The 15,799-nt window shown below is 48.7% G+C and overlaps 1 protein-coding gene across 1 annotated transcript in view; it reads left to right on the forward strand.

The window, feature by feature from the left end:
- Positions 1 to 515: 515 nt before the first annotated feature.
- The window catches only part of CDH13 (cadherin 13), a 1,011,953-nt gene continuing 996,669 nt past the window's right edge, over positions 516 to 15,799 (forward strand). Inside the window, exon 1 of the mRNA XM_019978955.2 lies at positions 516 to 782. Coding sequence (XP_019834514.1) covers positions 738 to 782 — 45 coding nt within the window. The 5' untranslated portion in view covers positions 516 to 737. The remainder of the gene's footprint in view (positions 783 to 15,799) is intronic.

Raw genomic sequence — 15,799 nt, forward strand, 5'->3', positions numbered from 1 at the left:
GCCTCAACTTTGGTGCCAGATGCACAATTGTGGAGCAGGCGGCCAGTCAGGCTCTCACCTGAGCAGTTAATAAAATATATTGCCCCTTGATGGATTTTTTTTTCTGCAAGCTAGAATTGATCTGTCGTCTTGGTGATTTGTGAGATGGCAGGGAAACACCAAACACCATCATAACTTGGGCCACGTTGAAAAAAGAAAATAAGAAAGAAAAAGAAAAAAAAAAATCCACCACCAAGTCTTTCCAGGGGTAGAAAGGACTGGAACTGCTGGGGTCATTTTATTTGATTTATTGGAAATAAAGTGGATCTTATTAACATTTTAATAAAGAGAATCTCTTGCACTGGGCTGCAAGTGGCCGCCTTTCCCCGGTGCAATTCCATTCTTTGGAAAAGTGGCATCAGCTGGCGTTGCCCAGCGTGATTTGTGGGGCTGGGCCCCAACAGTCCAAAAAAGCGAACTGGCTGCCTCCTGCGAGGGGCTCGCGCCAGGCGAGGTGCTCGCCCCGTATCTGCCATGCAAAACGAGGGAGCTTTATGAAGGAATCCGTCTTGTAAAGCCATTGGTCCTGGTCATCAGCCTCTACCCAATGCTTTCGTGATGCTGCCGCTGATCTATTTGGGAAGTTGGCTGGCTGGCGAGGCAGAGCCTCTCCTCAAAGCCTGGCTCCCACGGAAAATATGCTCAGTGCAGCCGCGTGCATGAATGAAAACGCCGCCGGGCGCTTCTAGTCGGGCAAAATGCAGCCGGCAACTCCGCTCGTCCTGTGCGTTCTCCTGTCCCAGGTAGGGAAGAGGGGACTGCTGGGCGCGCCCCGAGCCCCTTTTCTGCATTACGATTGCCTGGCGCGGGCTGGGCGAGGGGGCTTTCATAGGGTTGGGGGACTCCGGGTGCGGCGGCGAAGACAGCTCGGGGGCTCAAAAGGGAGGTCATTCTCAGCCCCTGAAATCCTAGGGCGGTGAGGGGGGGGGGGGGTGGCGGTGGTGGTGGGCTGGCGGTCTCCCACTCTGGCTTGCGTGTGTGTGTGTGTGTGTGTGTGTGTGTGTACGTTCAGGAGAGGTGGAGAGAGCTCCGAGTCCTTTTTTTTCGCAAGCAGGGGCGACATTCTCGCCTGCATCAAGTGGGGTAACTTTGATTCGCCTCCTCAGTAGGCTCATGCATTGGCGAGACTCAGTTGGAGGCGACTCCAAGAGTCATGGTTTCCCCCAACCCAGCGCCGATCGGGGAAGCGCAGCTCGGGTCCGGACTGCGGGCTGCCGGGCTGGAGAGGCCGACCTGGTATCGCCGACTTCCCGGGCCGCCCGGGCCCCCTCGCTCCGCCGGGCGGCGCGCAGGAAGCCGCCTCGGGCCAGCCGAACGCCGCAGCCCGGCTGCCGCTGTCGCTCAAAGGCGCCAGCCGCGCCCGCATCGGGGTCCATTCCCTTCCTGACCTCGGGCCCATAAGGGCCGAGCTCATCCTTTCGCCCGGGCGCAGGCCCCAGCAAAGCCCCCTCTCTCCTGCTCCCGCTTTGTCTAGCCCCCTGGAACTACCGCCCCGAGCCTCGACTGCCGCTTTTGCGGTGTTCGAGGGCGGCGCGGAGCGCGGAGAAAAGTTCAAGCCTTGCCCACCAGGCTGCAGCTGCCTGTTAACCCTCCGAGCGCTGAGGCGCCAGGGAAGGGCCGGCGACCCGGGAGAGGGGGGCGATGGAGACTTGGTCCTCTTGCAACCATCTCCCAGATCTCAGGAAGTTTGTGTGCAGGAAAGGAGGCCAGGCTGGAGGTGCTGGTGGCGGCAGGCTCAGCCCGGCTCTGGGGCCCGTTTTCTGACAGCACGGTGACCCAGTCCCCCTGGCCTTCCTGGCAGCCTACGGGACATGGCATGTGCTGGCAGCCTACAAGTGGGTGGATGAGATGGGGGCAGGGCCAGGCAGAGAGGAGGGAAGGAGACAGGGAGTGCCCTGGGGTGTTGGGAATGGGTGTCGAGTTCCTGGCCAGGACTGCTGGATGCCAGGGCAAGAGGCACACGCATGTGTGAGGGTGTGAGTGGGGTTGGGGGTAGGGAGGGTGAGGCCGCTGGAGTCCCAGGGGGGCTGGCTGGACTGCAGAGATGCAGTGGAGCCTTCTGAGGGGAGACCAGGGAGGCATCCACTTTAGGAAATGGGTCAGTGTCCCAGGAAGCGGTAACCATGGTGATGACTCTGTGTGGGGCAGGTGAGGTTGGATGATGGTGCCTGGGGACAGAGTAGGGTGCCTGGCTGGTGAGTCCACTCCCAGCTCATGACTTCTTTCTTCCCTGGATCCACAGCCCTCTACAGTCATACTCTTCCCTACTAGGGTTTTGGGCTGATTCTCTTGAGGTCCCTGTAGCTTTAAGTCCTGCCACAAATCCTGTGCCTGTCTGTGAGCCAGTTTTCTAGACTTTCTGGACTCTTCACTATCTCTGAGGAGGCGTGTGTATATGTGTACGTGTGTGTGTGTGTGTGTGTGTGTGTGTGTGTGTGTGTGCGCGTGCGCGCGCGCGTCTATCCTAATTTAGTAGGGTGGTTCGGAGCATGTCTCTGATTCAGACAGATCCCCTCTGCCGTGTGCTGGTGCTACCACCTAGGCAGCTTGCTTAGCCTCTCTGAACTTCCAGATTCTCCGTGGTGGAGTAATTCTGTCACCTTCCTAGGATTGCTAGGCAGATTGGATTGCATTCAACAGGATGCCCTTGGTAATGCGTTTAGCACCAGGCCTAGCACTCTGGGAGCTTTCCGTGTCTGGGAGCCCTTACCACCACCTGACCTAGGACTTTACAGCCCTCTTCTCCATGGACATGTTTGACCTCAGTTTGGATTCCAGGGTTCTGTCTTCCTCTGAGCAAATCAGACCACACGACAGCACCCAGCAATTCCTGTGCTCTAGGGAATGATGCCTTTTGCAAAGCAACTGGTGTGTCTCTTCTCCCAGGACCTGCCTGGCACAGGTGGCTTTTGAAGGCTGTTGGTTCTCTCAGTTTCTTTAGGATGGAGGAGCAGAGGTTTTACCTCGAATTCAATTGCCTTCCCTGAGATGCTTATTTCTCTCTTACACTGTTATTCATAATCGGAGCAAATGTCCACCTTAGGACAGTAACCGATATCCTGGTAGCAATAGTACCTTGCAGGGAAATCATTGTGGTGCAAATCAGTTAACCAGCAAGAAGTTCAAGTGCAAAGCTCTGTGTGGCGTAGTGAAAGGTGGGGAGAGTCTGGGAGGCTTTGAGCCTACAAGCAAAAACAAAACTTTTCCCAGGCAGAGAGAAAACATAAGAAAGGGGAAAAACAATGTAATAAAGCAAATTAGTCACTTGGCCTTAGTGGTGTTCAGGCAAGTATGTGTGTGTTTTTCTACCACCGTTGAAATACACTGGGTCTGGTTTTGGAAGCCATCAATCTCTGTAAGTTTATTGGCTAGGTTGCTGTTTTAGGCATTTTGGAAGAGGGAAGAGGAATTCAAAGCAACAATGGCTGGAAGCTGGCAAAGCAGAGAAGCAGTCACCTCTCTCCTCCCCTGGGGCATTTTGGGAAAGGCAGTCCCAGAAGCAGCCTCTGGAATTTGGCTATGGTAAATAATGAATGCAAAACAAATCAAGAGAGGCGTGAGCTAGAAATTCCACTGCAAAATGTGATTCCTCCACCCCCAGCCCAATTTGGGTGTCACATCTAGCCAAAAGCCCCAACAATGAGTGAGTAATCTCCCAAGAATTAGGACTGTAGGGAGTGGTCCAGGTTTGGAGAGCAGTCACTTGGGAAGTGACTAAAACTATTCCATGGCATTCTGAGATGTTGGTTTAAGATGGGGAGGTTTTTCTTGGAGTCAGAATGTTGATTTTCAGGGTGTTAAATGAGAATCAGTGTCTTCTTATGCCCCTGCAACTCATATATTGTATTTTAAGGGCAGAGTTTACTTGCAGAGCCCTTTCATTGGGGAGGAAGGATTGTGAGCATTGCAGAGAGATCGCTTGCTCTGAGATGGGTTCAACATGTGACAGCCTGTAAGATTCCAAAAGCGCTGGGGAAACAGATATAAGTGGTGAAAGGAATTGCAAAGTGGTAGCGTTCATGTGTCTGAACAATTTTTTTTTTTTTTTTTTTAGCAAGTCCCCAAAGAGATTTAATAAACTGCAAGGCTGAATATGTGATCTGGAATTTATGTAATGCCACAGTCTACATTAGAAGCCCCAACAGTCATCTTAGCTAATATCTCCCTCTCTGCCTCCCTCCCTTCTCTCCTTTTCTATCTTTAGCTCGTGGGTTTTCCATTAAATAAAATCTTTTTTTTCCCCCCTAGAAATATCCTCTCTGTGTTAACAGCAGAATTGCCCAACAAACCAACTCACCCAGTAACTGCATTATCTAAAAGTACCGGTATTGGGGTGTGAATGTTGAGTCTCGGTCTGAAGTTCACTGTTGAGGTAAAAGTACAGCTGGTTCCTTGAGAATATATTTCTTTCCCTCCTTCCATAAGACAGTTGCTTGGGGAGTCTAGTTAATTTCTGTATAGTAGAAGCTAAAGACGAGGATGAACTAGGGATTCAATTCACATCTGAATGACAACAGCCAACAGTCGTTCATATTTCTGTGTTTGTGTGTGGGCTCATCTCTGTGTGTTTTGATCTTGTTTTAATACCTGTTGAAAAATTTCTCCAGAAGAGGGCTCCATCCACAGCATTACAAAATTCTAAATCTACCTCTCATATTTTGAGGAATTTCAGTGTAAAAGCTCCATCAAAACCAAAAAGTGTTCTCCTTATTTTCAGTTCTTTTCTACAAGCTCCCCCAGTGAGAAGTCCTGTCATTTTGCACAAATTATCTTATCTTTCCCTCCTTTTTTCCCTATTGTTGTTATTCTGTTCTATTTTACTCTTCAACTATCTATCCCCTCTGAGTATTAGAGCAGGGAACGTTTTGAAGACCCTGGTAGACAATGCAATGTGAAATGTGAGAAAGTTCTGAAATTTCCTGGCGTTTGACTTTGGTTGAACCTGGTTTTATTCTTTAGGCAACCAGACACACAGCAGGCACAGTTCTGCCTGTGAAAGGAGGTAATCTTCCCCATCAGGTCACTACCCAGAAAAGTGAATCATTAGCCGGGTCCACTCACCCTGCAACACCAGTTGAAAAGCAGAGGGAAATATCGGCCTGTCATCCAATTACAATAATCAGTTGAGCAGAATCAATCAGATGACCACTGGTTTTTGCATTGTTTCTACTTAGCTGTCAGCAAGGTACCCACACGCCTGGGAGACTCTGACCCTCCTGAAGGATGCTGCCGATACAATTCACCACCCCTTGTCGCCTGTGTAGCCTCTGGGGACCTCAGGCCTGGCTCCGCATATCTGCACAGACTGTACAAATGATGACTGGCTGGACTGTAGGAGCCCTGGACCTTCACCAGATATGAAGTAGTGGGTTTATTCTAGGGTTAGGGTGGAAAGTGCTTTCTTTCTCTACTGAGAGAAACAGCTAAGGGCAGGCTAGGGAGAAGAAATGACATTTCAAACTTGCAATGCAGACTGAGCCAAGGCTCATGGAGACGAATGGGTCACCTTTTGGCTTAGCAGGTTGAACCTTCGAGATATCTGCTTGGTGGGACTGAACGCCATCCATCCCAATTCTGTAACTCTTGTTTCCAGGGGTAAGTTGCAGAGTAGAAGCCACAGGCCAAATGTAGCTCATGGATGTATCCTGTTTGGCCCAAATGTTTTGAAAATAGGATATTGTATATTTAAAAAACAACAACATGTTTCCTGCATTTCTTAAAATGTCAGAAGGTCAGGCAGCCCAAGAACTACATTCCCACATGGCCACAGTTCCCTGGAGCTGAGTCACTGCTGTCCCCTTAGGACCTGCCTCTGTACTTGGCCACAGTCCCCGCCACTCCCCACCACCCACCCATCCCACTGTGCTCATCTATTTCACCTCCTTGCTCTGGTAGGCCTTTGCATCAGGAACTTCTGGTTTTGCAAATCTGGGGGCTTGATCAGATTGATGTTGCCTATTTTTCAATGATAAGGCTATTTGAAAAGGAAGGGCCCCTTTTCGATCACTCTGTTTGAACCACCTGGATGTGAACTTTGAAAGAACAAGACCAAGGGGCATTCCTCCCTGAGAACGTTACTACCACCAAAAGTGGTTAGGTGACTAGGGCCACCCAGAGCATCGCAACACCCAGGTCACTGTTTCACGTGGAGTCGTTACCCCCAGAGAAGTGGCACACTGCAGGTCTGAGTCAACCTGGGTGCTGATGCATCGTTAACAATGTTATGTGTCAGCAGCCAAGGGGCTCTGGGACCCCTGGAGAGAACGTAGGCCCCAGTGCACTGCACAGAGGATCACATCGAGGGCATCCCTGCCCTGGAGGCACAGTGGCTCCCTGGGCGTTGCCATTCCAGCAGCCCTGCTCACCCACAGTAAGCACGTTGTCAGATCCGCACGTTGTCAGATCATCGCGGCACCCTACGGTCCTTAGTCCTGCAGGGGACTCCGGGAGCATGGAGCTAACACTCAGAGCGTTTATAACCTCAGGGTAACGGCTCCGTAGCTGTTGTCTAGAGTGCTTTTATACGCGGGACATTGTCACCTCTAGTGCCAACTGCAGTTTGCGTGGTGTTTTTATAACTGTTTTTAGCAGTTAACACCCACCACAGTCTTCATGCAGTGCTAATGCTACAATTAATGTTCTCTGGCTCCATAAATACTAGACTAATCTGTCCACTCATCCCACACCAGCAGGTGAGCCTCAGATAAGTATTGTTTTCAGTCGTTGCAGACCCCAAAGATCAGGGTAAATATAACTACATACATATACCCAAAAAAAAAAAAAAAAAAAAAGGCAGGGAGGGGGGGATTGTTTTCCTTCTGTCAGTTGCCAGCAGAACTCAAATTCCTGAAAATTAGCCTTAGCATTAGGCGCGTTTTAACATGTCACGTCTCATTTCAAAGGACCCCAGCGAGTGTCACCCCGTCTGCTACAGAAGTACAAAGCCCCTGTGTCTCCCAGCGGAGCGGGGCCCGGCTGGGGTGGAGGGAGCAGCTGCCGAGCTGAGCACAGCCCTGCACATGCCTGGGCAGGGCCAGGAAGTGAGCTCAGCTTCTGGGGGAGCCTGGGGACCCCACAAGGAGTGCAGCAGCCTGCACTCCTGCCTAACACGGCCTCCAGGCCAAAGTCTCCTTCCCGGGAGAAAAGCAGGCAGGGACCTGCTTTTCCAAGTGCCGGGGGAGATGGTGCCTGTGAATGCCTGAAGCTGGAGCTGCTGAGATAATAGCCCTGTCGATTGATGTAGGGTCTGCGGAGAGTTGCAGGACCCCGTCCTCGGAACCCACGTCTGACTTAGGCCACACAGGCACGGCCTCCAACTGCTGTAGGCTGCCGGGCATCTGGGATCATCTAACTCGGGGGCTGCACACTACGAGCCTCTCGGCCGATTCCTGCCTGCAGCCTGTTTTTATAAATAGTTTCATTGGAAAGTAGCCAAGCCCATTCATTTATATAATTGTCTGTGGCTGGGCTTGTGCTGTAACAACAGAGTTGTTATACCATATGGCCCACAAAGACTAAAATATTTACTATTTGGCCCTTTGCAGAAGAAGTTTGCTGACTCCTGCTCTGGCTCAAAATTACAGCCAGAGAGTCCGCAGGGAAGGAGACATTAAAGGTCTATATGAAGACTCATCCCTCCTAAGCCCCAAGCACTGGAGCAACTTGACCTCAGGGACGTTCACCTGGGGCCAGATGGATTCAGTAAACACCTGTGATATTCAAGCAGGCCCTACTGTGTGCTCAAGGAACACCTGTTAGTAAGGCTGATTCGGTGTCTGCTCTCTTGGGCCTCAGAATCCCAAGATATTCCCTGGCAGGGATCATTAATAAATGATTCAAAACAGAGACAACTGCTAAAGGGAAGGACACATAGTTGTCAGATCCTGCCAGTCTATATGTTTCGCTTGACGGTGCCTCGTCTCTCCCCTCTACTAAAATACAGCACGTGTTGTCATCTGATTGAATCACTGTTGGCTTCCCAGGGCCTAGAACAGAGCCTGGCATATAGTACGGCCTCAGTAAACATGGATGAATGTATGAATATGAGAAAGGCATCAGACTAGGTGAAGAGTCTGGGGGGCTTCCCTGATAGCCTGCTGCTTGGTCCAGAGTCTGGAGGAGCGGCGAGGCTTATGGACACAGGAAAGCCAGGGTGTGGGTGGTGGAGGAACTCCGTGCAGGAGACACTACAGCCCAGAGAGTGGCCTGGGGAGTGGCTGGGGGTGCCAGGCCCACCGGGGCCTTGTCAGCCATCTCAAGGATTTAGGTGTTTGTCCTGGAGCAATGGGGAAGTCATTGAAAGCAACGTGGTGGAGGGTCCAGCGTGACAAGGCCAGATTTCTATTTTGAAAAAGTAATTTGGCTAGTGTAGCTGGAGGATGGAACTGGATATGAATCGGAGGAGAAGCCAGTCTAGGCCTGCGATCATGGGAAGAACCCAGGGACTCTGTCACTCTAGACCCAGGGAGTGACAGTGCAGATGGGAGCAGTAGACACAACCTTCTCAGAGCATCCAAGAGACATTTAGGGGAGAATTTGCCAGGGCTTGGCATCTGGGTTTGAGATGGCAGGACAAGGGCTAGGGAGGGGTTAAAGATGCAAGCTTGAGTTCTCACTCCTCCAGTTGGCAGAGAGTTGGAACCATTTGCCCCACACAAGGACCCCAGGTGTTTGACGTCATAAACGGGGTCTGAGGGCCATCTCCATGGAGATGTGAGCCAGGCTGCAGCACCGCTCCTTAGGCGAGGCGTCCAGGCCCTGGTGACGCTAATGCCTGCAGACCAGTCCATGCTTGCAGCAGGGATGGGCACTGCGGGGCCTGGAAGTGCCCTTGCCTAGAGTGACTGATGCGTAGCCTCTATAATTAACCAATCTCTGAGGCTTTTCATGCAAAAGATATTTGAGAGAAACATTGCCAAGCCCTTTAATCGTTTCTTGAACATTCAATCAGCAGCACTAGAAATATTTCCTACATGAAGCAAATAATGATCTACTACGTTCGGCAATCACTTTGCAAATGCTAACAGACCTTCATTTCAGCATAGGATATAGCCTCAGCGATGCTTACATTTCTTGGTGTAGCAGCAGAATCTTCAGCTGGGTGCTGGGCAGTGGTGTCCTGGTAAAAGTATAACAACTGCTGTCTCAAAAAAAAAAAAAAAAAAAGCAGCACGGGTATGTTATCCTCAGAAGGTGAGCGATGTACAGTCGTCCACGTGCTAAGTTATTTACGGAAGCATTTGGGGAGTTCATAGGTAAACAAGATGGACAAGAAGCCTGTTCTTGTGGGTCTTCTGGTCTTCTGAGGGCTGCCAATAAGAAACAAGAAATAAATAGCTGAAATAATACGAATTTGGTAATTACTACAACCGGAAACAATGGGAGTTAAAATGGCATTGAAGGAGCGAACTACCCTCTCTCCTTTCCCTCCGTCCTTCCTCCTTCCCTCTCTCTTCCTCACATATTTTCTTCTCTCCCCATAATTTTTCATTTCTGGCAAGTGCCAAGAATCCCGCTAATTTGGGGATCCAGAGACGAGTACTACTACACAGCCCTGGCCCTCAGTAGGGGAAGTTCTGGAGGTGAATCAGGGCCTCTGGTCCCCTGGGACCCAGAGGAGCTGGGGTGTTAGTTTAGGAGCATCAGGGAGATTTCTGAAGCTTTGAGAATCGAATCTGAATTCTGACCCAGCCTTTTTCGTGCTGTGCGACCTCTGATCAATTACCCTTTTTCTCCTCTTCTTCTGTTTCCTCCTGTGTCTAGACAAGAATGGAGAATACCAATACCTGCCTAGCAGGGTGCTGGTGAGCATTAAATAAACGTATGCTCATGGCTTCATCCCATAATTGCTAATGCTGGGAGCTTAGGAACGCTGGTTGCTTTAACACATGGTGCTGCAAGGCACTTTATGGTTTGAAGGTACTGGAGGGCCTTGGTCTTGAGTCTCTAACTTACAGGGGAAAAATACATGTGTACTTAAAACTGTACAGACATTGAAAAATAAAAAATTAAGTTTGCTCCCCAGAGAAGGATTTGCCAGTTCTCATACTGTGGCTCCCCAAGGATCATTCTCCTGGGGATTTTATGCCTCATAAAATCATTTGATCTGGTGGGATCATATCTTCTAGATGTTTCTTCCCAGCAGCTGTTCCCAGGAGGCTTTATCAGGACAGTGTGTATGTGGATATGCTTGTCAACACCATGAGCATATTATTGAAAATAAATAAAAATAACTGTAATAACCTTCTGTATAATTTACTGCTAAGTACCGGTTACATACATTACCTCAAATTCTTATTGCAACCCTTAGGAGCAAGTAGTCTTGTCTTCATTTTATATATGATGAAAAGAAGCTCAGAGTCGTTGGGTCATCTGCCTAAGGCTACATAGGCACTAAGAACTGGGACCAGGGTTTGAACCCATGCTTTTCTGATTTCTGTGCATGTCCATTTCCCTCTGTATTTCCCTACTGTTCAAAAACTTGCTCCCTTGTCCCCTCAAATGATGTAAGAATTCTCTTCTTTCACCCTTTTGTTCTCTCTTTTGGAGTCAAAACAGCTGCCTGCAGAGACCTCATTTTTGAATTCCCTGTCTCTAAAAGGAGGCCTGGGACCCAGACCTCCTCTCTGGATTACCAGTTACAACCTTCAGAACTGGTTTAGCTCACGGTTATCGGTATTCTTTATTGCTGAGTCCTTGCTTTTGACCAGGAACAACAACTCACCCACACCTTAAGCTTCCCCCGACAAGAACAGCCATCCCAGTGAGGATTGCCACACAGATGCCAGGACCCAGCCTAGGTGTGGCTTCTCTGCAGGCTAATTCCAACGTGCGGGTTAATTCTCTGGCAGTTTCCTGCCTGCCCCGAGCCTGAGGCTGGACGGCACCCCTCTCTGGGAGTGCCGAGGGCTTGACTGTCCAGCCAGTGCCTCCTGAGTGCCACTGTCTGCAGCACTGTTTTCTCAGTCTATAGGCAAATGAGAAATACGCAGCCTGGAGCCATATCCAGACACTCGGATCTATAGAGTTGCCATTGGACTGAATCTACACTGAAGTTTGTGCCTAGCTCAGTCGCTCAGTCATGTCTGACTCTGCGACCCCATGGACTGTAGCCCGCCAGGCTCTTCTATCTATGGGATTTTCCAGGCAAGAATACTGGAGTGGGTTGGCGTTTCCTCCTCCAGGGGATCTTCCCGACCCAGGGACTGAACCTGTATCTCCTACATTGGCAGGCAGATTCTTTATCACTGAGCTGCCTGGGAATCCAAACTGAAGTTTAGTTGCATTTTATCAGATGAGTTTTCTTTTTCCTCCTAATTCAGTATAAGGTCCTTTAGTTAGGGTAGCCACTAATTCACTGAGCATCTGTTGAGTACCTGTTATGTGGCTGGCACCGTTTCATGTCCTGGAGATAGAGTAGGGGGCGTTCACAGAGCCCCTGTGCCAGATACACACACTCCCCCTCTGTCCCAGCCCTCACCACCTGCACAATGGTCTTACCTTTCTGCCTCTCAGGATGTTTATATCTGCCCCAGTCTAGACAGTTCACACTTGACTGAGTCATTCATTTAACAATATTTACTGATCAGCAACTGTATCTTAAGCATGGTGTTTGACACTGGGTAAGCAGCAGTGATTAAGACAGACAAGATTGCCTGCCCTCATGGAGTCTATGTTCTTCTGAGGGAGAAAAAGAATGAAAAACAAATCTAAGTAAACATGATAATTTTGGAAAATGGTAGTGCTGTGGAAAAAAAAAAAAAAAAAAAAAACGGGCTAGGCAGTTGTTCTGAGCTCACCCACTACTCTCTCTTGGGATGGAAAGTTCATTATTCTGATGCTATGACCTTTCTACTTTTTCGGGTTAAAACGCCCTATGATTTGTGAAATGAAGTTGGTTAATACACAGAGGGCATTTTTGTCCTTAGTGGTAAGGTGCTGTTGGTAAACCTTTGTCCAGTCTCTATTTTTTGCTTTTCTTGAAATTTTGCTTTTGGGAGTCCAAAACTATGGCAACCAATGATTTAAACCACAGGCAGGTAATCTCTTTCTATAAAGGACTATCGAGTAAATATATGGTCTCTCTTGCAACTACTCAACACTATCAATGCAGCATAAAAGCAGCAACAGGCAATATGTAAACTGATGGTCAGGCCTGTGTTCCAATAACACTTTATTTACAAAAACGGGCAGAGCTGGGTTTGGCCCTCAGGCTGTAGGTTTTTGACCCCTCATCTAGTCTAAACCATTAGCTATCTCACCAGTTGGTCAAACTGGAACAGAGCAGAGCCCAGGGATAGAGACCAGACCTTTTTCTTTGTTCTCTCGTCTCCATGAGAAATGTAGTACTTCTTTAGGGCCACATATCTCTGTTGATTCTCCTCGACTTAGATCAAGGTAAAGATGCTGGGAGTCAACTATGGAAAGCAATTCTTAGACCAGCTCTAAAATACACAGTATTTAAGCTTTTATAGTAATTATCTTGACTCTAATTCTTAAGGCTTTCTTATCACCCAAAGGTATATTGGTGCTAGACCCTGTATCTTGGATCGAGTTGTCCCAAATAGTCATGGAGACACAGGCTTCAATGCAGGGAGCTGATGTGAGAGATAATTCCAGTTCATGGAAGTCAGAACTGTGAAACAAGAAATAAGGGAAGCCAATTTAAAAACGCGTATCTTTGAGCTGGTTGTTGTCCTGGGCAACTGAGGCTCACTGCTGCTGGGGGCCCTTGGAAGAGTGGTGTAAAACTCACTTTAGAATGGTCCCTCTGCAGGATAGGAGGCTGGGCACCTATGTCTGTGCTTCATCGGTCAGGGGTGGCCCCTGGTGCCAAAACTCCTGTCTTCCCTGCTGAGCCTTTGTGACCCTGGGGGCAACCATGATTTTGGAAAAATTCTTGAGCAGAAAAATGAAGAGGCATGGCAAGTGCTTGGATGGGCAATGTATGCCCTGGGTAGAACATGAGTTCATAAGGGATTCCAGTTGCCACCATTGGTGTGAGCTACAGAAAACTTCCTCGGTAGAGGTAATGATAAAGGAAACAGTTGTGGTGGTTGTTTTGATCAACCCTCCAAATTCAGTTTAGCACCCACCTGCAAATATGCTCTTTCCCACTAGATGGTACCAGTATGCCAAAGCCCTGGAATGCTCCCTTAGGACTTCGTTTTTGGTGTGTAATATTTTCCCATTACTTTTGAATAATTAAGGAATAGGCGAGTTGAGATTGGAGGAACAGACTATGGGTGTTTGGGCGACAGAAGATGGAAGAAAATTCTAGGTTTTCTAAATTATTACCCTCCTTCATTCATTCACCAGCAGATCTTACTGACTCTTCAAAGCACTCAGATGTCTTCTGGGCACTGGGAATACGGACGTGAACAGTGTGCACACAGTCCCTGCCCCAGTGAGCTTCCATACTAGTTGGGGGAGAGACAGAAAGAGAGGAACAGGCAGACACATGGTGTCTGCCAGGCGGTGATGAGCGCTCTGGAGAATGACAAGGCGGGCAAAGGGTGGGGCAGGAGAAAGCACCGCCCTTCTCGTGTCTGCCTGTCCTGTCTGCTGGTAGGTGAGAGATCATTTCCACCTGGTTCCTAAACCCAGTTCTGCCACTCACCAACCCCTTACGAGTATGTTTATGTGGTTTATTTTCACAATGATTCTGTGGACTTGTGGAGGGCAGAAGCGGTGCTTTGCAAATTGGCATTGACCAGCTGGAACCTACTGCAGCCTAACACCCGACTCCGCCTGGTACTTGTTGGCTGATTTCGTTTATCTGGAATCACTGTGAATTATTGTTGTCGGCACACAATAGAGTCACATTTTACCCAAGGGTTAGATTACACAGTCAAGGTTTAAGGCAAACACAGAGTCTTCATTAACCTTGAGATCTCTTAAGTTGCCCATTAAATTGCAATGTATTTGGTTTTGTGTATGCAACCCTTACTGTAATCAATATGTAACAACATATAAATGCATGCAGGGATGTATAGTGAGTAATAAAGGATATATGCACGATATAATTTTACAGAATTTAATTGCAGTATTTAAATTGTTCTTTTTCCTTCTCTTTTCTGTGAAAGACCTGGATCTCTGGGAGTTAAATATGCATGTCATAAGACTTTGCGTTCATTTAAACTGGTTTCCCCATCATATAGTCCCCACCAGGCTGTGCACTGGGGGAGGGCAAGAGCTCTGTCTTTTGTGCTCTGTTCATCTTTGGACGCCCACCACCAGTCACACGCTTTGGGGCAGAGGAACAGCAGACTAGTAATATTCGTAGTCATGGCAGTAATGGAGGTTGACATCTCAGTAGTGCTTAATGCGAGCTGAGCCCTGTTGTGAGTACTTTAGATGTATTGGTTAGCACAGTCAATCCTCCAGTGACTCTGTGGTATATCTAGTATGATTTTAATTCCATTCTACAGATGGAGAAATTCCAGGGGAACTTGATAAAGGTCACACAGCTTTTTAGCTCTGAGGCTGAGATTCAGACTTGGGCAGTCCTCAACACAAAATGCTACGTGTTGTATGACTCTATGAAATGGAAAGAGCTGCCCAGAATATGCAAATCCATATAAACTGAAAGTAGGTGAGCGGTTGTCTAGGGTCCGGGGGAGGATCCTAATGCCATTATGGGACAGTGCCTGGCGGGACACCCTGTAGGTAAAAGCTCAGGCCTCGGGGGAAAGTGGAATTACAGTTTGAATCCCAGCTCTGCTCCTGCAGGGCCGTGTGGCCATGGACAAGGTTGCTTAACCCTTCTGTGCTTCAGCTGCCAGGTCTTTGAAATGAAGGCCATGACATCTATCTGTTATGACTGGGATGAGGATTCAAGACAACACTGTAAAATCCTGGTCTAGCAAACCATGAGACCTTGGAAAATGGAAGTTGGTTCTTTGAAGAGGTTAATGGACAGGTGTTAGCATGGATATTAACCATTTGCCTGTAAGTGTCACAGTCTCAGCCCGAGTTCTTCCAGAAGCAGGTTCCAAGAGGAGAATTTGAACACAGTTAATTTCATGTGGGAGACGAGCCAGGGAAAGCCATAGCATGGTGGGGAAGCAAAGCCAGGAAGGGAGGCAGTTACGTGAAGCGCCTGTTGCTCAGACAGCTGCTCCTGCGGGTACATGGGGCCTTTGGGAGCTATCCCACCGGAGGGGTACGGGGGCCCCAGTTTCTGTGCCGCAAGTCTAGGTGGGCATTGTTCTGGAAGTGCCCCAGGTGGCATCGAGTTTGAGCACTAGTGGGCTGCCGGCTCCGCTAGTGCACTCTTGTTCCAGAGAAAGCCCTCGGGAAAGAGCTAGGTTCTTGCAGTGGAAGTTGGGTCCATTAGTGAACAGCCAGAAGGGATGTGGCCTCGTCAGTGGGATGACGTCAGCACGTGCTGCCAGCAGTGTCACAAGGCACAGAAACAGTAAAGGCCAGTAATCTGCGTCTGAGTCAGTAATCCACATCTGAGACGTTAAAGAGGTTAAAGAGCCACATACCACAGAAAGAGATGTGCAGAAGTACTTCTCAGCAAATATGTGTCGGCACAAATTGGAAATAATGACAATTGCCAGCATTCATTGAGTATTTGCCATGTGCCTGGCTCTCCTAAGTGCTTGACAAATAAACCAAATTTCTAGCAGATGGAAACTGGTTCAGTGACTCAATGGAATATTACACAGGCATTAAAGGGGAAAGTTATGAAGACAGCAATGACGTGAAAAAAATCACATAAGCGAGAAATGAATACTGAATGGAATGTGTGTGG

This window comes from Bos indicus, chromosome 18 (assembly GCF_029378745.1).
Source record: "Bos indicus isolate NIAB-ARS_2022 breed Sahiwal x Tharparkar chromosome 18, NIAB-ARS_B.indTharparkar_mat_pri_1.0, whole genome shotgun sequence".
In the NCBI taxonomy this organism is placed as follows: Eukaryota; Metazoa; Chordata; class Mammalia; order Artiodactyla; family Bovidae; genus Bos; species Bos indicus.